The sequence below is a fragment of the Ascidia mentula genome, chromosome 7 (assembly GCF_947561715.1).
Source record: "Ascidia mentula chromosome 7, kaAscMent1.1, whole genome shotgun sequence".
In the NCBI taxonomy this organism is placed as follows: domain Eukaryota; kingdom Metazoa; phylum Chordata; class Ascidiacea; order Phlebobranchia; family Ascidiidae; genus Ascidia; species Ascidia mentula.
This window is the reverse complement of record NC_138572.1, coordinates 16,331,678-16,358,986: the sequence shown is the minus strand read 5'-3', so window position 1 is coordinate 16,358,986 and position 27,309 is coordinate 16,331,678. Positions and strand designations below refer to the sequence as shown.

General features: G+C 39.7%; 4 protein-coding genes across 4 annotated transcripts in view; 3 read left to right on the top strand and 1 right to left on the bottom strand.

Moving 5' to 3' along the window:
• Positions 1 to 14,691, top strand: part of LOC145908146 (uncharacterized) — a 123,759-nt gene extending 109,068 nt beyond the window's left edge. The window contains exons 7-12 of the mRNA XM_082995342.1: positions 11,716 to 11,874; positions 12,143 to 12,208; positions 12,297 to 12,350; positions 12,959 to 13,027; positions 13,222 to 13,537; positions 13,807 to 14,691. Coding sequence (XP_082851468.1) covers positions 11,716 to 11,874; positions 12,143 to 12,208; positions 12,297 to 12,350; positions 12,959 to 13,027; positions 13,222 to 13,537; positions 13,807 to 13,963 — 821 coding nt within the window. The 3' untranslated portion in view covers positions 13,964 to 14,691. The remainder of the gene's footprint in view (positions 1 to 11,715; positions 11,875 to 12,142; positions 12,209 to 12,296; positions 12,351 to 12,958; positions 13,028 to 13,221; positions 13,538 to 13,806) is intronic.
• Positions 8,548 to 10,737, top strand: LOC145908792 (uncharacterized). Its single transcript, XM_082996124.1, has 4 exons — positions 8,548 to 8,564; positions 9,628 to 9,807; positions 9,988 to 10,680; positions 10,734 to 10,737. Exons 1-4 carry the CDS (start codon positions 8,548 to 8,550, stop codon positions 10,735 to 10,737), a joined length of 894 nt encoding a protein of 297 aa, XP_082852250.1.
• A 3,060-nt stretch (positions 14,692 to 17,751) lies between the features above and the next one.
• Positions 17,752 to 19,680, bottom strand: LOC145909692 (uncharacterized). The gene has a single exon (XM_082997047.1). The coding sequence runs from the start codon at positions 19,678 to 19,680 to the stop codon at positions 17,752 to 17,754; it is 1,929 nt and encodes a 642-aa protein (XP_082853173.1).
• Positions 19,681 to 19,890: 210 nt separating this feature from the next.
• On the top strand, positions 19,891 to 22,089 carry LOC145909691 (uncharacterized). Its single transcript, XM_082997046.1, has one exon. The coding sequence runs from the start codon at positions 19,891 to 19,893 to the stop codon at positions 22,087 to 22,089; it is 2,199 nt and encodes a 732-aa protein (XP_082853172.1).
• Positions 22,090 to 27,309: the final 5,220 nt, after the last annotated feature.

The window sequence follows — 27,309 nt, the reverse complement described above, 5'->3', positions numbered from 1 at the left end:
ACTTCATTGTTCGTGCTGAGATGTAATCTTGTCAATGGATCTCTCGTATTTCAAGATGATTAAGCCACAAACAACCTTAATCAAAGTTTCCATGCTTCTGTGTACCCAATTGAGAACAATGGTAATGAAACGGAAATCTTTGCAAATCAAAGAACAAAAGAAAATAATGACTTGCTCGTGAACATCCAACAATGGTTTGTTCTTACGCTGACATCAGAGCAGTTACAATTTATGCAATGATTTTTATTATTTACCTGTAGTCAAAATATGATTACCACGTACATTGAGTGAAAAAAAAAGGCTTCCATAGGAATGTTTCATGCAATTACCAGCATGGGTTAAGTGCAACCGAAAGTCCTTTTCAGAAATATCTGTAGAGTCAAGTCCTAAAGCGCATGCTCTGAATTATTCTTACAGAAGGTTGCTCCTTCAGAAGATAACAGCCCTGAAATTTAAAAAACATCGCCCTGAAAATTGTTTCTGTGGTATGTTAAACTTTAGGTGTCTTTTCTCACATAAAGTTTACTTGTCACCTGTTTCAGGGCGTTCAGCTCCTTGCGAGTCTTGATACAAATCGTAAAACAGGTGATGTCGGAAGTCAGGTCCTTCATGGAACATCATATTGGTGTCCCGTTCATATGAGAACCAAATTCGAAAATCCAAAAAAATGGATGACATTAGATTTTATCGAAAAAGGAATTGATACTTTTTTTTCAATTACTGGATTACAGCTAACATTTCGACAAGTCACAACTGCTCAGCAACGTGAGTGGACTTCCTTGATGTGTGTCATACGTTCGACCCGACGACACTGGCAGGCTTTAAAACCACAAACTACACCAAACCAAGTGCTCAGGATAACTTATCCGCATCAAGTACATGGAAATCCAGATTCCCTCGCAAAGAGTCAGTGGACATGGCACTGCGGCTGCGCAAACTCATTTGGGCCATGAGTTTCCCCAACTTCCTACGAATGTCGCCTAAAGAACTACATCTACAAATCAAGGCAGCGATTGTTTACAGAAGAGGACAAACTATTGTTCAGCAACTGTGCAACTACAAACACATAGCTCATCAAACCTAGTATTAGGGAGTGGCCAATCAGCCCCGTATGGTCATTTTGCGCTATGTGTCCATCATGGTAAATAGTAGAAGTATCCACCGTTCTGTGCACCCCGTCGGTACAATCAAATTGCGCCAGCGATTAACATATAGTGACAACGGCATTTACGTGGCGCCATGCTAAGAATGCGGGGCTCAAAATGTTGGGCAGACCAAAATCCATTTTTCCATCCGCTAATACGCACAGATCGACGTGGAACAGATTTCAGTACCTATTAAACAATGACGCCACAGCACTAGGCAACCATTTCAGGAAAAAGAACATTTAATTTTTCTGTCAAAAACCCTCGCCACAAGTGTGACTTTCGTGCAGAAACCTTCTGCAGAAACCTCGGATATAAGTGAGGACCTGTGGCTGCACAGGACACGGGCGCAGATCAGCGTTCAGAGCATGGTTACACCTGCATGCAAATAAAATGTGTTTAGTTCTGTACTGATATATTTGCAATGTGCCCTGTGATTGATTTTGCTTGCTTTTGTTTGTGGCTTGTTATTTCCACATAATTGTGTGGTGCTATCTACGCACAAGATACTTTTTGTTTGTTTTTCTTCTAATCATTTCGTTGCTTTTCCTTGGCGTGTCGTGGTGTGGTGTAAGTGCATATTTCGCCTTTGCCATAGAGTTTTGCTTCGGATTTATTTACTTTTTTGCATATATTTTTATTGGCAGTCAGATTTTACTTATTTACATATCTAGTTTTTAATTAGTTTAGTAACAACGTTTCCATACTTGTTGGACCTATGTTTGAACTTAGTTTTTTACGTTGCTTCTGTGTTTTGCATTCCACAGAAGCTGATGATGCCCTTTACGAGGCGAAATATATTTTTCTGTTTTTAAAAATCTTTAGAGCTGTCTGCCAGATTGATTTTTTCAGTTTAAACTCAGCAAATATACATATGGTAATCGACAACCTGCCAGGGCGGCTTGGTTTACTGATCAAGTAAAGTTTAAATTACTGATTTTTCATAAGATACGCAAAGTGGAGCCAATAATCTGAATTGTGTAAGCTGCAGACAGATGGCCACTTTTTCGACCTAAAAGGTCTCATCAGTGCAGTTGGTGCCCAACGGATGACGGTGATTGTATAGTCACCACAAAGTGGAAGTCTTTGCTGGCCGTTTGGTCAGCAAAGTCGTCTGAAAGTCACACCAGCTGCACTGATGAGACCTCTTAGGTCGAAACAGTGGCCATCTGTCATCTTCATGAACCGACGTTTGCATTTTTATATCAGTATTACGTCATCGTGGACAACGAGAACCAAATCGTAAAAATATTTATTCCCGTTCGGAAGTTCGCGTGATGCTGATCGTCGACCAATGTTGTATCTCCCTGGTTTCAAACAATGGTGGTTGGATAATGCTCCTGCATAAATGGTATTGGTGATTTATGTCAAAGGTTTACAAAGAACGTCCTTATTTAACCTTACAATTTACTGAAATTCGGTATGTGAAAGTAAACGCTAAACTAAAAAGCATAATCAACGATCTTATAATTACTAAGCTGAAATATTGCTATGTCATCATCAATTCAATGCACCTAATCGTGTTGCAGTCAGCTAATGTCTTACGCGCATTTGTTTGACCAAAATTGTTTTATAATTTGCTATTTCTTTTTTCGTTCACACATTGAAGCCGTTTCAAATTCTTGCCCCTTGTTATTATCAGTGTAGTTTACACTTGTGGAAAGAGATTACATTCAAGTTGATTTCCATTTACCTGTTTTGTATTAAACTTTGCCGAATCAAGAACCGCTGCATATCGAAGTGCTATATTTGCGTCATCTTACACCACTACATTAAACGACAAAGCAACTACTTCCAGGAATGTGTGTTGTATTCACATCCGCTTGAACATATTTCAAAATAATATCTACAATTTTATTCTTGCTAAGTGCCAATTGCAGGACCAGGGCAGTCAAGGTTAACTTTAATCCTTTTCACACAAGCAGTTAACGTGGCAACCGATAGAAACATAATCGAATAACCAAGCACCAGACTGCAATCACAGGCAGCCCAGGCAAGAGGAAACAATTTACGCTATAACATGAGACTAGCACTTTATTAACAGTCCACACGGGAAAAAGAGATTTGCTTAACACACACGTGCATATTGAACAACTCCGGGATTTTCTTTGTATTGGTGATGTGGTAATTTGACCTTTTTGCACTAATTTTAACTTCCTTTCAACCGATTCCGTGACGTATTTTAACGTGGCCATCACGTAGGATCATCAAAGTTTTGATAAAAGTACATTAGAAACTTGAAACTTACAAACGACTGCAACTAAATGTACAATAAACACACATATGTACAGGCAACAGTTTGACAATTCTCAAAGCTCGCGTATATGAAATACTACATCCTATTAAAATGCCTAAAATTCAACTTCTACACAAGTCAACCGGAAACAAGTACAAGTCAATAGGTATAAGTCTACCTTTGTGCAACAATTTCCAAATGTTAAATAACTATGCGTAATATTTTTTTCTGTAAGGCAGTTTACTGTCTTCACGGAAGAACTCGTAGCAGTGAATGAGCAAGTGCGGAAAGTTGGCCAGAAATCGCCCCAAAAACTTGTTCCAGTTTTCCATCCTGGTGTTAAACCGAAGTAACTCATTTCCTCTTTTGGCAGCTGAGTGGCATGAGTCGCCTGAGATTGTAAATTAACATTAGGACATGTGACAATTCACATTAAAACTTTAAGATTCAATCATTATGTGTTGGTATTGTCCAAAATATTTACTACGTAACACGTCGTCAGGTACGTTGTAGTGTGTAATGGACAAGGGGAAACTTATTTTTTGTAATTGTTCATCGGCGTTGTTGTTTTTTGTGCAAACACAATTGCATTTCATTTGATTTGCTCTCTGTTAAATGGATTTTATGTTGATAAAAACAAATTACCTTGTTTCTCATCTCGCGAATAATGTGTTGAATTCCATTGCAATCGTGACGATTAAACCTTGGGGTGGCGCCAGTTAAGTTAAACTTTTTGTACTCCTTTTTGCCACTATATTGTGAATCGGACAAATAAGCTTCATTGAACATGTTGAACTTTTCTCTGTCAATGTAGTCGTCAATTTCCAAAACACGTTTTATGTCTTGCCAGAAACAAAAACACATGGGTTTAGCCAGTAGTTCTCATTCTTCAGATCCCCTTTTGATGACGTCAGAGTGGTCGCGAACCCTATGCGTTTTTTTTTATTTTGCTCGTGCTGAAATTTAAGTATAATTTTTACGTCACGATGCGCTTTTGTTTGCGATAAATCAAGGCTGCAACTTGCTTCTGTAACTTTGCATGTTTTTGGGCATATTATGAAATGCGCAAACATTTCGAAAATATGGGTTTATCAACCATATGGCGTAAGTATTTAGAGGTTGCTGCGGACCTTTTGACAACACTACACAAATCCTCTGTTAAAAACCATTGGGTTAAAGCAACTGCAACCATCTTATAATTACCAAACTAAATTATAAAGTAAATCCTATTTCCATATGAACGGTTAAATGCTAGTTCATGTGACAGCGTAAATTGTTTCCTCTTCTCTTTACTGCCTGCGTTGCAGTCGGTCACTCTAGTCTACTACTATGTCGCTTGACAAGTGCACGATTTGCCTGTCTCGGTCCACCGTAAGGACCAGGGTGGGACATTCTATTCTATACTTTATCGGTTGCCACGTAAACTGCTCATGTGGAAAGGAATTCAGAAGTTAACGTTCCCTGCCTCGTTCCAGGACCGGGCATAATTAATGAAAAGACTATGACTTGTTTTGTGGTACGTTGCAACCGCCTTAAACCAAAAGTATTCTATACTCTATCGGTTGCCACGTAAACTACTTATGTGAAAAGGATTGAAGTTCACCAAGGAACTCTATGCCTAAACTAAACGCTACCTACTGCAACATACATTGAACAACCGAGTGGCCACGTAAGGTGCCATGCAGCGCATCACCTTTCGCCACCACCTTTCACGACAAGGCGTGATTTTCCTGAAGCAAATTAGCTTTACATTAACGGTAACCTGTCGGGTTTTACCGGTCTCCTTTTTACTTGTCAATTTGTCTTGAAATTTATGATGATTTGATATTCATTATCATGACAAAATAACTTGTTTTTATCCAAATTGTAATGTGCGCTTTTTTGTATCCTGTTATATGTAGCCGTCGAAACCTTCTACTATATGTAACTACAGTCGCCCAATGTATTTTCCAACGACATATTTAAAATCAAATTTTATTTATTAGGTTAATCTGTTACCCCTTTTAACGAATGCTTAAAACGAATTCATACAAAGACAGAACTGACCTCAAAAAATTCCACTTTTCGTTTGTCTTCCCAAAATGTTGTATGAATTTCCACAATATGAATGTTTGGCCGGCATCTAGGTTCATCGGCAACTATTCTTTTCAGCAGGTCACGGGTAGTTACTTTTTGTTCCCTCGTCAGCAATGCAGAGTGTTCCAAACCATGGAATTCTGGCGCTTTTCTGCTTTGAAAATTGATTGGTTGTCTTGTTTCCCTTTGAAACATGGATCCTCCAATAGTAAGAACGTAGTAAATGTATTCACCGAGAGAAAGTATATCCTGCTGGCTTCCTATCTGAAAAACAATGTGATACAGTTTACGTGTTCTTTGCAAAATATGTTCTACTTACCATCAAACTGGAATTCTTTCTACTGAAATCAAAGTCAGTTACTTTTTCGACAACTTTTCCATCGTTTTTTTTCTTGAGAAGAAAATTTTCAGGTTTAATTTCGCCGTGAACTGAACATAAAACAAGCAAATAAGCTGAGAAATCGTCTGCGTGGCCGACTGTGTACAAACCTATGCCAGTTTCATGTAAATACTTTACACCAGTAACGGACTGACGCAATACGTCGAGTGGTCCAATATCAAAATAGTTCAAGAAACTTATCTTTATATTCATTCCCGTTTCGGGATCAATTGGATTACTAGAATCACCCTTCATATTGGCAACCCACTGAAAAGACATAAAAACCATGAAAACAACAGCAAAATTATAATTTATTTTTATGTCAACAAGTTTTCATGAAAAAATAAAAACGACTACAGCTTAAAAGTGCATATGACACGGAAAAATAAAACATGTTAATAATCAAACTAAGAGATGTTCATAACTTTAGAACATTTTTGGCAAAAAAAGTAGCTTGATACGACGACTGGTTTCTGAGATACAGCTGATCAAAGTCGCACTTTTGCCGCTGCGAACGAAATCGTGCGAAAGCGAGATATTGTTGCGTGACGTCATAGAAGGCGCTTCGGTCGTGCGCGAGTGCTGGCAGCAACCCTTATGCGTAGGAATGGAAAATATTGTAAAACCGGTTTAAGCATAATATTGCATTAAACAGGGGACAAAAAGGAAACAAGTGAAATAAACGGATTTTGATGTTAATTTAAGCTGAAGACAGATGGCCGCTGTTCGACCTATTATGTCCTATTTAGTTGTGTAATAATAAAACAGTTACTGGGACAGGGTGTTCTTGTTGTTACAGCATTTATGATCGCTAACGTGATACATGAACTTTTGAAAACACGACAGAGACAATCCGTTAGTTTAGCATTGTCGTTTTGTCCACTCACAGTTATGTCGTTTCTGCTATACCCTGTGGTCTTCCGCTAATTAGAGACAAATAAGCCTTTGATTCGTGACGTCACAATGACAAATTTTTGTGTGATGCAAAACCCTGTCCTGACCTTCACGGTAACGTAATCTGTGGATTCTCCCATGTTTGAAACTATTCGATATCTGCAGAAAAAGGCGCCTTCTCCTATCTAAACAATGCATTTTTTCGACGCGAGTGCCTTATGTGATGTCATTTTCTCCTTAGCGCACAAGGTTTACGATTTTTGGTCGCCGTTACTTTTCGTGCAGTTTTATACATTTTTTAGTTGACGTAGAACCGTGAAACTTTGGATATATGTTTGTTGTAGATGTACCTTTAGTTTTACGCAAAGTTGTCATGGCCGTGTCATATGCACTTTAATATACAATACAGAAATTAACGATATGTAGAAATACTTGAGAAACATCTCCGCTGCAGAGTTCCATAATAAAACAGCTGAATTGTTTTTCCTACCAACAAAAAGACACAAGCACTAATATTTTTTATTTAGGGGATTCACTGTTTAGTATCCAACCCCCACTGTATTGGAAAAACACTACAAGTAAAATTCACTTTAAGTCGTCAATTTTAATATATAGTTACCACAAACGAACGCTCGTATGCTACTTTCTTTTAAGTGATTTTAGAATTTTTGTTTATTTTTTTACATTGATATTTCCTTCAGCTCTGCGGTGGCGAAATTAAACGTTGTTAATGACGTATTGTAACATGTTTATGTTATTTTGGATCATCAAAGTTGCACAAGGATAAACAATATAAGGTAAAGCTGTTAAAGTGATGCTTAATATACAATACACAAATTAACGGTATACAAAAGTACTTGAGAAGCATATCCGCTGCAGAGATCCAGAAAGGAGTAATTGTATTCATTTCCCTAACAACAAAAATACACTGACATTCACTGATTTTTTCTCAGTTAAAATAAGTTTCTAAATGCACCTGAAAGTAATCGTAAAATCTGATCACATTTTCGCAGTCGATTTTGTCAAGAATCTCCCTTTCATTTTCCCTCTCTCCGTAATATCCCGGGCCGACAATTTTTGCAGCAAAAATGTGATTATCTTCTTTTCTCCGACATCTGAAACAATCAAAAATTTTACGAAAAATCTATCCTGTAAATATAAGCGATACATTTAAATATTGCACCATATTACTGTGTTTTTCCGTGTAGTATTAAATACTGATGATAAATATATCCGACAATTTTTAAGCAACATTTGCAACTTACATGCGGACTTGTACGCCATCGTTTTCGGCTATTACACCACCTTTGTCAAAACTATACTTCGACATGCTGCAACTTTCGTTGGTTTGTCCCATTGTATGAATTAAGCAAAACACCTTCAAAAGCAAGTAATATTTATGCAGATATACGAAGAATAAAACAACATTACCAAATGTTGTCTTGCTACAAGGTAAGGTTTGATTCTTTTAGTTCATGTTCAAATGAGGGTAACGGCTATTGTAAAAGGTCGGTGTTCAAACCAATGAGCTTTTCGACAATATCCTAATTTACCTCTGAGTCTTAACCAACAATAAATATATTGAACCAAACACACCTAACCGTGGGCAAGTATGCGCAACTACGTTCAAGAATATTCATAATCCTCAAATGTGAAAAGGCTTCTAAGGCCGTTAAAAATAATCCTCGCTGACATTTTTTGATTCCCGGGTCCTAATGTCGTGGCGAGAACCTTTTTTTGGAGATGTCATGAAATTACAGGTCGCAATTCTTGAGTTTGAAGGGAAACAATGGAGTTCATTCCCACATATTTTTATCATGGGCCTTCTAGAGTGGTAATGGCCCCTGGCTCACCGCAATTATTACACACTTTCTTTCGTGGGGCCTGCCAAATCCACACAATAAATATTGGCTACATCCACAAATCTTTTCATCTCCGGTTATAAAGCTGTTTTTTTCTACAGGTTCTTGGTAGATTGGTTAACAAAGCGGTCAAAGGAACTTCATCATAAGCACGCCTACTGAGGCAGTTTTTATGTTTTAGTCGAGCGTGAATTTTGATAATGTTTGCAGCACCTGGCAACACGCTTATGTTCTGGGCGCTGGCTGTTAAGTAGTGGCTTTAATGACCTCCGCGAACCGGTTGTTAGCAAGCGTGTATCGTAGGGCTGTGTATCACTTCTTTCAGTAGAAGTCCCAAATAACCACGTGTATAATGAATCCTGATGTATCGGTCCAGGGTCCTTGCGGATGTTGAAAATAAATAATCCCACCGCTGGCACTGTTGCAACATGTTGGCGTTTTTGCCAACAACTTTTTGACAATATTTCCAGTCACCTCTTGACCAGAACCAATAAAACATTTAGTAAACGAAACGCTGAAAAAGCAACTTTTTGATTGAACTGCTGTTTGTGATTAAAATGAACACTAAACTGCTTGGTAACCGATAGTGCAAAAAGCAAAAAACACTAATGTACTATATGGTTACAAGTTCCGTTTGGCCATAGTGCGCTCCACAGTGGTTCGTCTTCTCTGTTGTTCGGTACCTAGTATAGGGCACCCTGCAGATCGACGTTGACCGAAAGGTACCACAAAGTGGAGACTAGTGTGCCTGCTAGTGTGAAAGCTAGTACAGTGCCACTCAACAGCTGCACTGATGAGACCTTACAGGTCGAACTCGAAACAGTGCATGTACACACCCTGTCTGCAGCTTTGCAATAATATGGCTTTTTTTGCACATATATCAAAAAGTTTATTTGAGGTTATAATAGTATTTATGATTGTACACTAGACTAGATCAAGGTAACATTATATTTTGTAGTTATTGATGTCCTATTGCTTGGAGTTTTCTTTGCCTATAATGTTTGTTGAGTTTGTGATTACATCTCTTTTTTGCAGTTTTCAAAATGAAGGTTATGATGTGACAGAAATCCGCTGTCTGAACACAGATGATGGAGAACTTGGTTCAGGTTTGGTTGGCACTGTGTTGCTAGGTGACATTCAAAATTTTGGAAAAGTTGCACTTAAATGCTTTGGGGTTCAAGGTGGGAAAAAAGAAAAATTAAACATTAAAAGCAGGTTTGTAATGCTTGTGGTGATATAAAGTGACAAGAGCCAAAGAAAAAATAAAATTTATTTGCTGCAGCATTTATTGGGGCAACTTTTGAAAGAAACTTGGCTTATTTATTTGATAAATTGGTTTTAACTGTGATTTTATGTGCTTTGACAAAAAGTTGATGTTTAAAATAATTTTTGCAGAATTTCTGATGAAATTAAAATGCTTGAAAATGCCAACCATGACAACATTGTCCGTTTGTATGGATGGACAGAATGGCCAAATGCCATGGCCCTTGTAATGGAATACATGGAAGGTGGTAACCTTGGTACCCTACTTCAAAATTCTCATGTTAAGCTCAGACCAGGGTTGCAACTTAGAATGAGTTTTGATATTTCCAAAGCTCTGGCTTTCATCCACAATATCCCAGGAAAAAAAAGGATGACTCATGGTGATATTAAGCCAGAAAATGTCTTTATCAACGCACATTTAATCTGCAAAGTTGGTGATTTTGGAAGTGCCAAGTTGTCAACAATCACCGGTGTCAGTACAACAACACCAATGAGTTCCAGCAGGAAGCATAGGGAGTATACAAAAGCTTTTGCATCTCCAAAATTACTTTCCAGCCCGTTGGCAACCATCACTAAAGAAGATGATGTTTTCAGTTTTGCCATGGTTGTGTATTTTATACTGTTCCAAAAATATCCAATGGGTTTAACTTCAATGAATGTTTTCATTAATGCAATCATGGAGGGCCAACGCCCTTCATTAAGTGTTTCTGAGATAAAAGAAGATACAACACCTGAGGAAAATGAAATGGTTGATCTATTATCAGCAGTAATACAGGGATGTTGGCAACACAATCCTACAACGCGGGCCAATATGTCCTCTGTCAGGTACACACATAATTTTTTGTCAGACTTTTTTTCTAAAAGACATTTGATTTTAGATAAAACCATTTTGCCATTTTCCGTCAAATTAATATGTGTGTGTGGAATATTTTGAAAAGAACTGTTTTGTTTGTTTATATTAAATATGTATATGTTCGAAGTATGTTTTTACCAATTACCTTTCAAGAAAATGTTTTTTAAACTCCACCAATTTCAATTCAATCTTTAAACATTAACTCTCCAACAACAAGTAAGTTGTTTGTCCACAAAAGTAACAACCCTTTAACTGACATATGTCACTCATTTCAATTGCAGATATCGGTTTAATAAAACGGGCGCACAGACCCAAATCCTTGACACTTTTTCGAATAAAATTTCTGACAAAATGAGAGAACAAATAACACATTAGTCTTTGAAAAATATTGTTATACACTTACATAGATGGGATTCCTAGGTAATTCGTACGTGGGCTTCTTTATTCTAACATAAGGACAGCTTGTTGGCACGCGGACGCGTGAAGGACAACACATTCACAAGCGGACAAAGCCATTGATTTAACTGAGGGCACTCTTTACACTCTTAACACTAACGGTCTATATACCACCTTCGCCGCCTCTTGTCAATCCAAGGCGACATGACATTATATTAAAAAGTACGAAATTGTTTGATTCGTCAACACAGATATGTTTCACGATATAACATGACAAGGAATGATCGCATGCCCTTACTTGGCGATCTTAGCAGTCGTATGTTTATTATGTTCACTGGCATCGCAGTCAAGCTGAAACAGCCATTTTGACCGATAAGTCGGAGCGAGATTTGAAAAATTAAGCACCTGGTGAGCTTTGAGCTCTCATCCCTGGGCTTACCTTGACCAAAATACACCCCCGTTCTTCAGTCGTTAGAGCGTTAAGCATAAGTTGTGATGTAAAATTTTATGAATATAGGTTTTCGTGAATGAACTGTTCTCCACTATCGTTTCCTTTGTTGTTTTGATAATCTCTTATACGCGGTAATTTGTAACAAAGTCATTTCAAACAGGCAACTCCAGTCCTCCAAGACCTGCACCACGCGGGATTCGAACCCCGAACCCACCGACTTCCAGACCAACTTTTTCAGAAAGTGCTGAAACGTTGAAAGAGAATGAGCTGATTCGGATGCAAGAAGCTCCTTACTCGTTTCCCACAGAATATTTCAGTGGTTAGTGCACTGAAAACCCTCCATAACACGACCGTGTTACTGCTATGATTGCACATTTTAAATAACTTCTTTTGTTGTAGAAATATCACACTTGTATTGTTACAATTACCTATTTTTTAAGTTCAGCCTTGTCTCTTATTTCAATATAAAAGTGTAAGTCATTTGGAATGCAGTGTTTTGTTGCCAGATGACGAATGTATTTGGGCACTTCATTAAATTACTCGAACGCATGATGATCAACCCACACATAATTTTTACTGTGTTTTAGTTCCTGTACAACATAATGTTGACCGACCTCCATCTAATTATGGAAACGAAGACTTGTGCTTTTCAGGTACACAAGTGTTTGACAATTCTGCAAACCATAGCTCTTGCTTACTGCGAAAATGCGTCGTAATTTTGCATGTCATTGTTGCTTTCAGAGCCTTCAACTCAACAGAAATCCACATTTCCAACTTCTCCGCCTTCTGCCCAAAGTAAGAATATCAAGGCAATGCATGAAATTTAAACAATGTTTGAAATATCGGCCTGTCGGGCTTTCGTTGACTACAGCGGCCCGGCATAAACTTTAAACGGCGGATATAACTTGCTCGAAAATTGTGCTCTTATCCTTACGTAATTTTTGCGCGATAACAACCGCCGTTACTTGGTCTCGTGTAAGCAATGCCACTGACTAAGTCAGTGTTTCCCAACCGGTGGTACGCTACCACTAGTGGTAAGCGACGGCATTCCAGATGGTGCGGATCGGTTCGAATTCAAAAATTCTGATCTCAAAATGTTTATTACTTCATCACCTAGGTTACTCTGTAACACACAACTAGGTGGTACGTGCGAAATTGTTTTACCTCCAAGTGGTACGCAACCACAAAAAGGTTCGGTATCAAAGGACTAGTTTATGAAACTGACCCGAACCCTAACTAGAGAGTGAAATAACAACATTGAATTGTAATATACAGAACAACGGTGCTGGTGTAACCACAAGTTACATGCAGTATATTACGTTTATTGCTTTCCCTAAAACAGTCACGAACACAAAAACCAACAACTTTCACGCATAAAATATTTATTCTGTGTTAATCCCCAGCCTCGTCCAACTTGTCGTCTTCAAAACCCAACATTCTAAATTTCGATCATATGTTCGTACAAGGCGAAGGTAAGATTTTATGTTGATTTTGTGTATTTGTCTGGACTAACTACAAAAAGTTGGCTTTACACCAAACAGATTTACAGATTTTGGAAATAATTGAACTTCGTTTCTCAAATATTTAGTGAATTTCAAGTTGATTTTTATGATTTTGTGAATCAGAAATCTTAACGTTTCCCCTCAGCAAAGAACATGTTTTCAAGGTCGGGAGTTAATACAAACCTACAAACAAATGCTGGAGGCGCATCAGTACAATCACGCTAGAGAAACAGCTGGAAAAGTGTTAGAATTCATCAACTCCAACTCGAATACGAAAGCTCCCTTGTTAAAGGGCGCCGCGAATCGACGAAGGAACGAGAAAAAGTTTTTGGAAGCAATTCTGTTCTTCGAGGTCGCCCAACTGGCTTATGTTCATCCGAACAATCACCAGAACACGGTGATGGGGATGGAAATATACGTGAAGGAGATGAGCAAAATGTGTCAGGAAAATTCAGGCGATTTCCTGATATCCCCCCTTCGGTGAGTTTTGTGGTAATCCCTGTTGTCATGACAACTTCCCAACGAATCGAAAATTTATGGACTTGGTCGTGTTGTGTTGTCCCTTTTTTCCTAATACTTTAGCTGTATAAGCAATAAACGGTAGTTATAAATTGAAGTGCCTTTATCATGTACATATTTCACGTACTATTGCAAGTTGGGGTCGCCAGGAAAACTTGATTTTGATGCAGTTTTGCTGCATGGATTTTTTTGCAAATCCTTTCATTTACGACTGCCTGTTTTTTGTCCAGCGAGATATCTACTGATTACGTCATTCCACGTATGGTCGAACTTGTCCAAGAAAGAGAAAAGTTACCAGCCTTACAAAAAGACGACAAAGCCCAGTGGTGGGCGTGGATATCTCAAGCTGAACAGCTGGTTGGAAAAACCGAAACAAGTGGAAGATAAGGTTCACAGGCATCGCAGCCAAGCTGGATCAGCCACTTTTCCCGACAAGTCGGAGCGAGATCTGAAAAATCAAGTTCCCGGTGAGGTTTGAACACACGACCCTGGGCTAACCAGGTCCAACGCTCTACCAACTTAGCTACAGGAGCTCGGTGGCTTCACGGGGTATATTGTGGCCAAGGTACATTGGTGCGCAAGCGCACAACTTGTCAGGCGACCTTCACAGGCGTAGAGGATCTCCACCACCGTAATTAGACACCGCAGAAGTAATGCCATGCTTACGCATAGCAAGGCGGGATCGCCCCACTGCGCAGGCCCTTTATATTTGGCGATCACTGCTCTAATATTTTGATCATAAGGTTGTCGAAGATATCTTGAAAACGCCATAGAAATCGCAAAGTCAGCTCATGGCAAGAAAGATCATTACTACAAGGATTTGGTGCAAATGCTTCAAAATCACGGCAAGCAAAACTGATTTTATTTTGTATTGTTGTTGTTGTCGTTGTTATTTGTCAGTGAAAAGGCTTTAAAGTATTTACCTCTATGAATTTTTGAGAAACCTTTTAATATAGAACATAAAATCGAGCAAACGTTTTCTTTTAATGCAATTGACGCGTTTTTGTACGGTCCTCTCTTTCAATTTAAATTTTGATGACGTCGCAATCAAAGCTTCAATCAAGCTGTCGAACTTCTCGGTGCCGCAATCTACTTTAGACGTGCCAAAGTACGCTCTGTGTCTGCACAAGTCCAACTGTGCTTTTTAGTTTTAAAATCGATTTTTCAGCGTATTTTATGTCTTTTCGTAAGTTTTTCATCTTACAAATATTATCGCAAAGCGATTTAACAGTTTCACGCTCCAAGCAATATTTCTAATGCATTTTTAACAAATTGAGGTTCTTCAAATTCAGTGTGTTGAAGTTCAAATTTAAGTATTCGTTGGTCTTCAATTTTAAACGTCAAATAAAATATTTTTATTACTAAACGCAACACAATATTCTCAACTGACTGATGATGTCGTCGCCCTTACGTTTGTGCCTTGGAATGACGTCACTGGTGTAAACAACATTGTTATATTTTTCTTAAACTTTTGCTGATTAAAGTGTCGTTAAGTTTTGTCACAACCTACGAATAAACAACTTTCTCAGTCGATAACGGAGAAAGTATTGACTTCTGATACTTATTATATTTTAACAAAACTAGGAACCGGACAGATGCCATCGAAACTTGATCAACGACAGTTGGTGCTCATCCAATATATCCGTACCTACTTGCTTGAACTCATCCGAAATTATAGGCAAAACCGCTTTTCGGGATGGTTATATTTACGACAGCAGTCACTACGATGACACTATTGTTACGGAAGTATACAATTTTATTCATCTTTTCGATCACTGCCAATCACCATTCTGATAAATTTATTTTCGGACTATGATCATCCAAGAATATAACCATGCTGACGTCACGGGTTTCTTTGAAATATTTCTCTCAAGGGCCGTGGTGTTGTACATATTTTACGGGAGATTGTATTTCTTGTGCCCGAAAATAAATATAGAACTGCAACCATGCAACAATGGCCTGTGTGTTGTGGCCAGATTGTTTTCAATTCGGTTTGGGTTGATACTCGCAAGTATAATGGGCGTCGCCATACCTTATTCACCAAACATATATAAATTCTCTATACTGAGGGCTATGGAAGCCATGTTTTTCCTTCAAACAACCATGTCGTATTTCACATACCGTAAGAATATTATTATTTAGGGCCGCCATTGCGCCACGTAAGGTCGAGCACCCCAAATTTTCAGTGTCCGGTTTAGAATCAGTGCAATGACGGTGTTGTATTCGTAACACCTGAGTCACTGAAACGTACGTGACTTCCAAAAATACCAAAACGGGGATTTGGGGCAGTAAAAAGTACAGCACAGCAGCCGGTCAAGACATATTTCATAAAACACAGCGAAAATAAATGATTGCTTGAAAGTAAGCAATTCGAAACCCTGCATTGGGTCTTTAAGTTTAAACAAGCCGGCAATTAAGCGAACTGTCGCTATCTATAGGATCCTGTACAAGCGATACGAAACAAACGACATTCTATACCATTAACGGTATACGCGGAACGGACAGAGAACACAGTAATAGTGCACTAGGCGATCCTTATCTACATAAATCTTAGATTACTATGTAAAATATTAAAAAGGATGAATTCAAAAAAGGAACCACGACTAAACCGGACCAAATTACAGTACTAAAATGTGCTGTAGTGCGCTACAACAATGAGACGGTTCCATTTTATGCATGGGTGTAATAAAGATTTATATACATTGGTTGAATGTATAGCCTAAATAAGAAATAACATTCCGCAACAACCACCATTCGAAATGGTCATATTTTGGTTTTTAAAATGTATTTTTGTCTGGTCACAAAAAAACCAAAAGTACAGTTTTTCAAGTAACGTCTTTCAGGTAAGAATGACATTTTTCAGCAAAATTTAAATACGCTTGAATATAAAACAAACAAATCACAGGTAATTTCCTACCAAACACAGCACAATTTAACCGCGTATTCTCGGCGTTAATTTTTTTGTTCAATAACTGATACATTCCGAACAATTAACGTCCAACGTTTTGTTGACGGGGAAATGCCACATAAAACGATTCGCCGCACTGATGGACAGGGCTTGCGAGCTGGCGGTGGTCTGTACAGAATGTTTTTTTAAAAACAGAATGTGGTAGAAGGCACAACTCCGTAACTTATTACAATATGGGTCTTTTCGATGAGGTCGTTGCGCAGTTACGCGAACGTTTAAATTGACCAGGGCGTTTAAATCGCTTCTTGTATATTTTTCGCGGTATAACATTAGACATTGAAAAAGTAGATATGAATTTTTGTAAAATTTTCTACATTGTGAAAAATTCATTGTTTTGCAAACGTACTTATACAGAATGTTGATAAATGTGAATAATACATAGCAACTGCATATCATAGCAACCGAAACGTCGATTTGATAATTTTTGGCCCGAAGAGCTGTAGATAACAATATCGGTGACCACTAAAAGACGCTAAGATGATCACGTGGTGGCAGTAAAAAATATAGTCTGTTCCCCGGTTAATTGACAGAGACAAGCTAAAACCGCGCCATGATGTATAGTGTTCTTGAAAATTCTGTTTAAGAAACAAAATTCAATCTGTTTCAAAAACAAAATTTATTTTTAGTGTATATTTCACACATTATAAGTTTACGCAGAGAAAAGCAAAACAAAAACAATCATGCATCATGCAATATTTGCAAAATTCGCCTGGTTGTCTGTGAGAAATATACACTAAAGAAAGAGCATCTATTTACTTAGTAGTTAAAGACAGTGCACATACACTCGCAAGCAAAATCTATACAATTGTTTTTGTTTTGCTTTTCTCTGCGTAAACTTATAATGTGTGAAATATACACTAAAAATAAATTTTGTTTTTGAAACAGATTGAATTTTTTGTTGCTAACGCTGCCAGGCATACTATTTGTAATTAAAAGCTCTTCTGGCAAAAGAAAAACTTGTTAGATCGACGTTTCGGTTGTTATACAACAAACCTTCATCAGGATAATGAAGTAAAAACGCCCACACGGTGATAAATATTCACGCGCGCATAAAGCAAAAAAGGCAAAAAAGGGCAAAAAAGGCGAAGGAAACAACACAAGCTAGGAAGCGGGGAGGGGGGGAAACACCAATAATAGAAAATGCGCGTCAACAGGACGAAACCGAGGTCTAAAGCATAGCGCCTCGAGGTGCGCAAGACCATAACGTTCAACCAGGGGGCATGTCGTGCAGACCGTTTATCAAATTGCGATAAACGGGTGGAAAGAAGGTTTCCCTCTTATCATTAAGTGCGAACCCATGTGCGTTTATATGAACAGACTCGATGAACATCCTCTTGTATCTGTCCTTTTCCCGGTCCAGAATTATTGTGTTCTCAAAATTAACCGTGTGTCCTGTTGCTGCAACATGTTGCGACAATGCCGTCCCTGCCACCTTTTTGGGCTTGCCAACATCCCGTTGATGTTCCTTTAGACGTGTTCGTAGGGCGCGACCCGTCTCACCAATGTACACCTTCTCACACCCTCCACATGGAATGCGGTATACTACCCCTCTAGCATCTAGCGTACCACCAGCGCGATCTTTAGGATGCGATACCAAGGAGCGTAGTGTAACCGCAGGACGCTCGTACACCAGGATGGAAAAGTCCTCCAGCAGTCTCTTTAAGGTCTCTGAAAGTCCTGGAAAATATGGGAGAACAACCACACCAGCGGTGGGACTTTTGTTGCACTTAGGCAGGGATGCAGGATTTTGTCGCAGAAAGGAGATTGGGTAACCATTTCTTAAAAGAGCATCCCGCACACTACCCACCTCTTGTTCTCGGGCCTTTTCCTCTGTAACAAGATTGTCCGCTCTGGTGTATAGTGCACGCACTACAGCCCGCTTGTGGGATATAGGGTGCGCTGACCGGAAAGATAGATACCTGTCAGAATGTGTCGGTTTTCGGTAAACACTCGTGCGTAGGGACCCACGGTTTTCCCTTTGAACAGCAACATCTAAAAACGATAAAATCCCACCATGCTCAACCTCCATGGTGAACTTAATGCTCGCTTCGATCGAGTTGAGGTGCTCAAGCAGCGATTCCACGTAGTCGCGATGCACAACCACAAACGTATCGTCCACGTAACGTCGCCACAAGCGTGGGGGACTCAAAAACGTTGACAACGCTCTTTGCTCCACGGATTCCATGACTATGTTGGCGACCACCACTGAAAGCGGAGACCCCATGGCTGTACCAAATATTTGCTTGTAAAATTCACCTTTGAACGACAAATAGGTGGCGTCCAGACAAAGTTGAATGCACTCCACGATCTCCGGTAGTGGCCACGAACAACGTGCCTCCAATGTTTCATCTCTCTGCAGTCTTTCTGCCGCCACTTCCACCGCCAACTTCACCGGTACGTTTGTGAAGAGAGAGACGACATCAAATGATACCATTACCTCTTCGTGGTCCACGCGCAATTCTTTCACCTGTGCCGCAAAATCAATAGAATTCCGGACGGTCTCATCCGTTGCACCCACAAGGGGGGCCAAAATACGGGCCACAAGTTTAGCAAGATTATACGTTGGAGATCCTACGAACGACACAATAGGCCTAAGTGGAACCCCAGGTTTATGAATCTTTGGAAGACCATAAAGACACGGCGTCCGCCCATCCGTGCTATGCAACTCGAAAAACTCCCTTATTGATAACACTTGCTTATCCCTGTGTAAGCGACCAACCATTGCATTAACCTTTCGTTCGACAACGTGACAGGGATCCCTCTTCACTTTGCGGTAGGTCTTTTCGTCAGCCAACATTAACTTAAGCTTGTTCTCGTAATCCGATCTATTCATAACCACCGTCACATTTCCTTTGTCCGCAGGGAGTATTACAATGTCATTATTATGGCGTAACTGCTTGATAGCTGCGAACTCTTCCCTTGACAAATTAGGCTGCGCCCGTTGATGGCTCTTGATGCAGTTAACCACTTTGCTCTGCAACATAGATTTTATGTGGGCCGGCTGGTGCGCAATTCCTTTCTCTACAGACGCTACGATTTGCCTCCAGGGTACACTTGACTGCGCGACGGCGAAGTTCAACCCCAAGGAAAGGACTTCCGATTGTTGGGGCGAAAGCGGGCTACTGGAAAGATTCATTACCCACTATTTAACAAACTATTTAAAGAGGTCAGAGACGCGCATGGGTCCTTCGTATTGCGTCAGTTAAGGAAGTATGTGCGCCTGGCAATGGCCAACGCACGGCATAGAGCGCATTTGCACTTCAATCACGCGTGTCTACGGGAAAAGGTGTTGCCAGCTTGTCTTCGCTTTCGTTGTCCGATGCAGTCGTGGGAAGGCAGGAAGATAATGCGCAATGTTGGATTCAAGTTCTTGGGATTGCGAATAAGGTCATCTCACCGTGTGGTTAATAAGAACGCAGTGGACATGGCACTGTTACGCACTAATCTGCGAGAAGCCGTACGAAGCGAATTGTGGGAAAGAGTGGCAGACTACGTCGAGGCTGGTAGCGGCAATGTGTACGAGAGCGTCAAGCAAGAGGGTGCGCTACGCTTGTCGAAGTTATGTAAAAACGGATCGAATCGACAGGGTGTCACAACCATTAGCAAAAAGTGGGTAATGAATCTTTCCAGTAGCCCGCTTTCGCCCCAACAATCGGAAGTCCTTTCCTTGGGGTTGAACTTCGCCGTCGCGCAGTCAAGTGTACCCTGGAGGCAAATCGTAGCGTCTGTAGAGAAAGGAATTGCGCACCAGCCGGCCCACATAAAATCTATGTTGCAGAGCAAAGTGGTTAACTGCATCAAGAGCCATCAACGGGCGCAGCCTAATTTGTCAAGGGAAGAGTTCGCAGCTATCAAGCAGTTACGCCATAATAATGACATTGTAATACTCCCTGCGGACAAAGGAAATGTGACGGTGGTTATGAATAGATCGGATTACGAGAACAAGCTTAAGTTAATGTTGGCTGACGAAAAGACCTACCGCAAAGTGAAGAGGGATCCCTGTCACGTTGTCGAACGAAAGGTTAATGCAATGGTTGGTCGCTTACACAGGGATAAGCAAGTGTTATCAATGAGGGAGTTTTTCGAGTTGCATAGCACGGATGGGCGGACGCCGTGTCTTTATGGTCTTCCAAAGATTCATAAACCTGGGGTTCCACTTAGGCCTATTGTGTCGTTCGTAGGATCTCCAACGTATAATCTTGCTAAACATGTGGCCCGTATTTTGGCCCCCCTTGTGGGTGCAACGGATGAGACCGTCCGGAATTCTATTGATTTTGCGGCACAGGTGAAAGAATTGCGCGTGGACCACGAAGAGGTAATGGTATCATTTGATGTCGTCTCTCTCTTCACAAACGTACCGGTGAAGTTGGCGGTGGAAGTGGCGGCAGAAAGACTGCAGAGAGATGAAACATTGGAGGCACGTTGTTCGTGGCCACTACCGGAGATCGTGGAGTGCATTCAACTTTGTCTGGACGCCACCTATTTGTCGTTCAAAGGTGAATTTTATAAGCAAATATTTGGTACAGCCATGGGGTCTCCGCTTTCAGTGGTGGTCGCCAACATAGTCATGGAATCCGTGGAGCAAAGAGCGTTGTCAACGTTTTTGAGTCCCCCACGCTTGTGGCGACGTTACGTGGACGATACGTTTGTGGTTGTGCATCGCGACTACGTGGAATCGCTGCTTGAGCACCTCAACTCGATCGAAGCGAGCATTAAGTTCACCATGGAGGTTGAGCATGGTGGGATTTTATCGTTTTTAGATGTTGCTGTTCAAAGGGAAAACCGTGGGTCCCTACGCACGAGTGTTTACCGAAAACCGACACATTCTGACAGGTATCTATCTTTCCGGTCAGCGCACCCTATATCCCACAAGCGGGCTGTAGTGCGTGCACTATACACCAGAGCGGACAATCTTGTTACAGAGGAAAAGGCCCGAGAACAAGAGGTGGGTAGTGTGCGGGATGCTCTTTTAAGAAATGGTTACCCAATCTCCTTTCTGCGACAAAATCCTGCATCCCTGCCTAAGTGCAACAAAAGTCCCACCGCTGGTGTGGTTGTTCTCCCATATTTTCCAGGACTTTCAGAGACCTTAAAGAGACTGCTGGAGGACTTTTCCATCCTGGTGTACGAGCGTCCTGCGGTTACACTACGCTCCTTGGTATCGCATTCTAAAGATCGCGCTGGTGGTACGCTAGATGCTAGAGGGGTAGTATACCGCATTCCATGTGGAGGGTGTGAGAAGGTGTACATTGGTGAGACGGGTCGCGCCCTACGAACACGTCTAAAGGAACATCAACGGGATGTTGGCAAGCCCAAAAAGGTGGCAGGGACGGCATTGTCGCAACATGTTGCAGCAACAGGACACACGGTTAATTTTGAGAACACAATAATTCTGGACCGGGAAAAGGACAGATACAAGAGGATGTTCATCGAGTCTGTTCATATAAACGCACATGGGTTCGCACTTAATGATAAGAGGGAAACCTTCTTTCCACCCGTTTATCGCAATTTGATAAACGGTCTGCACGACATGTCCCCTGGTTGAACGTTATGGTCTTGCGCACCTCGAGGCGCTATGCTTTAGACCTCGGTTTCGTCCTGTTGACGCGCATTTTCTATTATTGGTGTTTCCCCCCCTCCCCGCTTCCTAGCTTGTGTTGTTTCCTTCGCCTTTTTTGCCCTTTTTTGCCTTTTTTGCTTTATGCGCGCGTGAATATTTATCACCGTGTGGGCGTTTTTACTTCATTATCCTGATGAAGGTTTGTTGTATAACAACCGAAACGTCGATCTAACAAGTTTTTCTTTTGCCAGAAGAGCTTTTAATTACAAATAGTATGCCTGGCAGCGTTACCAACAAAAAATTCAATCTGTTTCAAAAACAAAATTTATTTTTAGTGTATATTTCACACATTATAAGTTTACGCAGAGAAAAGCAAAACAAAAACAATCATGCATCATGCAATATTTGCAAAATTCGCCTGGTTGTCTGTGAGAAATATACACTAAAAAAAGAGCATCTATTTACTTAGTAGTTGAAGACAGTGCACATACACTCGCAAGCAAAATCTATACAATGCAATAAAAAATGGGTAAATTTAAATTAGTGAAACGTATTCAAAACAAATATTGAATAAATTCAAGCAACCCTGGGGTCAGGGACAACTAAGTGAAGTGTGTGACGTCACGAAAGTTTTGTTAAAACTTTTTTCAAGATCAGTAACGAACAACATTCTGCCTCAGGCGTCAGTGAAGATTATTACGTCATTTAGTCTGACTCGCCCCTGCAAACATGTGTGCTGCATTCGGGCAACTTTGAAACGCAAACTCGAAACAATGTCATGTGGCAATCTGCGCTTCCATCGGAATTTTATTTCTTATAAAATGAAATTTTATTTGATTTTTTTGATTTTTTTTTTTTTAATTTTTACCTAGCTTTTTATGTTTTTTGTGGTGCAATCTATCAAATTCGAGTAAATATAGTTGTAAGCCACAAGCGAAACGTTCCGCCTTGTTCCATTATCTGCGGTGAATGCACATTTATGGACAATCTTCAAACATGAGTTAATCTGTGAAGTTTTGTCCCGAAATAAATGTGATTACATGCTTACGATGAACAAACTCTCCTATGTTTGTGTGTTCAAGTCTCCTTACCGTGTTTACTGCATACTTGTGATTGCAGTGTTATGATGAAGTCGTGTAGTGCCTGGTACTTGATAAATCTCTAGTTGTTTGGTGTGGGACAAAATTAGAAGCTGAAGTAGGTGCTTGGCGGTGCGTGTCGCGATTACTAAAAGTATCTGTTGCCGCAAAAACCTGCACTTGACAATTATAAACGCGTCCTTAAAAAACGCTAGGCGTCGTATTTTGCAAAGATTGAACGCAAATCAAGCGAAGAAATTTGGAATTACATTTAAAACCCTAATTCATAAAAGTCGTAAAGGTTGAACCCAGAACAATAATAGTTGAATGGGTTTGACATTCCGAATGGGTCGGATAATTCCATGCATTTCAAGTGAGAACAACAACGCGCCTGTGGAAGAAAAGTGTTACAACGTTTGTGACCTCACAAGCAAAAACCGTTTTGAGTTATTTCTTCTAATAACTGTACATTTATACTGAACAACCACACAATCAGCAAGAAAAAATACATTTTTTTTTACAAAACGTGTATATTTGTTGTTTTTCAACGGGAGATCGAACAGTTAAGAAATAAATGTTTAACAGATCGGAACGTGGCCGCACCATTGAATTAAGCAACATTGAGTAAAGTGTGGACGTAGTTAAAAAAAATTGTCAATCAGTTGCCTAAAAACTTCGATCAGAGCGAAATATTAAAACGATCAGAACCGAAAAGTTCAACATTTTGCCCCCAGGCTTCAATGCAGATCCTTACGTCATATTGTCTGACACGCGCGGGTAAAGTCATAATATATTTTTTGCCTTTGTTCCGAAATTTCGTTACAAAACCGTTCCGAGAAACGGAATTTCGTTCCCAAATGAGAAAAACCGTTTCGGGAACATTATTTTTACGCAAAATTTCGTTACAGGAACATATTTTGGTTTTTGAATTGTGTTTCCAAAATCACAATTTGGGTAATATCGCACAAAAAATTGTGTTCCGAAAATCGACCAAGCCAAAAATCACCACTACATGTCGACAAAGAGACGAAGAAAACGTGGTTTTGCTCACGAGTATAAGGTTGATTTTAATACGAATATATGTTTTCAAACGTAGACACTTACGGGAAGATGAAAATATGCATGGAACATAATTTTCGTTCCCGGAACAGAACTTGCGTTCCTGGAACCGAATTTTTATTCTCGGAACGGAATTTTTGTTACTGGAACAGAATTTTCGTTACTGGAACGGAATTTTCGTTACGGGAACAGAATTTTCGTTACTGGAACAGAATTTTCGTTACGGGAACGGAATTTTCGTTACGGGAACGGAGTTTTCCTTACGGGAACGGAATTTTCGTTACTGGAACAGAAATTTCGTTACTGGAACAGAATTTTCATTACGGGAATGGAATTTTCGATACGGTAACGGAATTTTCGTTACGGTGATGGAATTTTCGTTACGGGAACGAAATTTTCGTTACTGGAAAAGAAATTTCGTTTCTGGAACAGAATTATCGTACTATGAGGAATAATTACATTCCCGTTGAAGGTACCTTTTCGATCCAAGGACACAATGTCGTTCTATCAAGAAAATTGTTGATACGCGACCTAAATGTCGTTCAAAAATGTGACTTTTTGATCCTGGAACGGAATTTTCGTCACTGGAACAGAATTTTAGTTACTGGAACGGAATTTTCGTTACCGGAACATAATTTTCGTTACTGGAACAGAATTTTCGTTACGGGAACGGAATTTTCGTTACGGGAACGGAATTTTCGTTACCGGAACAGAATTTTCGTTACGGGAACAGATTTTTCGTTACGGGAACGGAATTTTCGTTACGGGAACGGAATTTTCATTACTGGAACAGAAATTTCGTTACTGGAACAGAATTTTCATTACGGGAATGGAATTTTCGTTACGGTAATGGAATTTTCGTTTCGGTAACGGAATTTTCGTTACGGGAACGGAATTTTCGTTACGGTAATGGAATTTTCGTTTCGGTAACGGAATTTTCGTTACGGGAACGGAATTTTCGTTACTGGAAAAGAAATTTCGTTTCTGGAACAGAATTATCGTACTATGAGGAATAATTACATTCCCGTTGAAGGTACCTTTTCGATCCAAGGACACAATGTCGTTCTTTCAAGAAAATTGTTGTTACGCGACCTAAATGTCGTTCAAAAATGTGTCTTTTTGATCCTGGAACGGAATTTTCGTTACTGGAACAGAATTTTCGTTACGGGAACGGAATTTTCGTTACGGGAACGGAATTTTCGTTACTGGAACAGAATTTTCGTTACTGGAGCAGAATTTTAGTTACTGGAACGGAATTTTAGTTACTGGAACAGAATTTTCGTTACGGGAACGGAATTTTCGTTACGGGAACGGAATTTTCGTTACTGGAACAGAATTTTAGTTACGGGAACGGAATTTTCGTTACTTGAACAGAATTTTCGTTACGGGAAAAGAATTTTCGTTACTGGAACAGAATTTTCGTTACTGGAACAGAATTTTCGTTACGTGAACGGAATTTTCGTTACGGGAACGGAATTTTCGTTACGGGAACGGAATTTTGGTTACGGAACGGTATTTTCGTTACGGGAACAGAATTTTCGTTACTGGAACAGAATTTTTGTTACTGGAACAGAAATTTCGTTTTTGGAACATAATTATCGTACTATGATGAATAATTACATTTCCGTCGAAGGTACTTTTTCGATCCATGGACACAATTGTCGTTCTTTCAAGAAAATTGTTGATAAGCGACCTAAATGTCGTTCAAAAAAGTGACTTTTTGATCTTGGAACAGAATTTTCGTTACAGGAACGGAATTTCGTTGCGGGAACGAAATTTTCGTTACGGGAACGGAATTTTCGTTACCGGAACAGAATTTTCGTCACTGGAACAGAATTTTAGTTACGGGAACGGAATTTCGTTACTGGAACAGAATTTTCGTTACGGGAACGGAATTTTCGTTACTGGGACAGAATTTTCGTTACTGGAACAGAATTTTCGTTACTGGAACAGAATTTTTGTTACTGGAACAGAAATTTCGTTTTTGGAACATAATTATCGTACTATGAGGTATTAATTACATTTCCGTCGAAGGTACTTTTTCGATCCATGGACACAATTGTCGTTCTTTCAAGAAAATTGTTGATACGCGACCTAAATGTCGTTCAAAAAAGTGACTTCTTGATGCTGGAATACAATTTTTGTTAGAGGAACGGAATTTCGTTACGGGAACGGAATTTTCGTTACGGGAACGGAATTTTCGTTACTGGAAAAGAATTTTCGTTACTGGAGCAGAATTTTATTTACTGGAACGGAATTTTAGTTACTGGAACAGAATTTTCGTTACGGGAACGGAATTTTCGTTACGGGAACGGAATTTTCGTTACTGGAACAGAATTTTAGTTACGGGAACGGAATTTTCGTTACTTGAACAGAATTTTCGTTACGGGAAAAGAATTTTCGTTACTGGAACAGAATTTTCGTTACTGGAACAGAATTTTCGTTACGTGAACAGAATTTTCGTTACGTGAACGGAATTTTCGTTACGGGAACGGAATTTTCGTTACGGAAACGGAATTTTGGTTACGGAACGGTATTTTCGTTACGGGAACAGAATTTTCGTTACTGGAACAGAATTTTTGTTACTGGAACAGAAATTTCGTTTTTGGAACATAATTATCGTACTATGATGAATAATTACATTTCCGTCGAAGGTACTTTTTCGATCCATGGACACAATTGTCGTTCTTTCAAGAAAATTGTTGATAAGCGACCTAAATGTCGTTCAAAAAAGTGACTTTTTGATCTTGGAACAGAATTTTCGTTACAGGAACGGAATTTCGTTGCGGGAACGAAATTTTCGTTACGGGAACGGAATTTTCGTTACCGGAACAGAATTTTCGTCACTGGAACAGAATTTTAGTTACGGGAACGGAATTTCGTTACTGGAACAGAATTTTCGTTACGGGAACGGAATTTTCGTTACTGGGACAGAATTTTCGTTACTGGAACAGAATTTTCGTTACTGGAACAGAATTTTTGTTGCTGGAACAGAAATTTCGTTTTTGGAACATAATTATCGTACTATGAGTTATTAATTACATTTCCGTCGAAGGTACTTTTTCGA

Bases quoted from the DNA above. Each gene is read 5' to 3' on its own strand.
- LOC145908792 (XM_082996124.1), top strand. The intron at 9,808-9,987 runs GTTTGTAATGCT...TAATTTTTGCAG, and splicing joins AAATTAAACATTAAAAGCAG to AATTTCTGATGAAATTAAAA.
- LOC145909692 (XM_082997047.1), bottom strand. From the start codon at position 19,680: ATGAATCTTTCCAGTAGCCCGCTTTCGCCCCAACAATCGGAAGTCCTT.
- LOC145909691 (XM_082997046.1), top strand. From the start codon at position 19,891: ATGCGCAATGTTGGATTCAAGTTCTTGGGATTGCGAATAAGGTCATCT.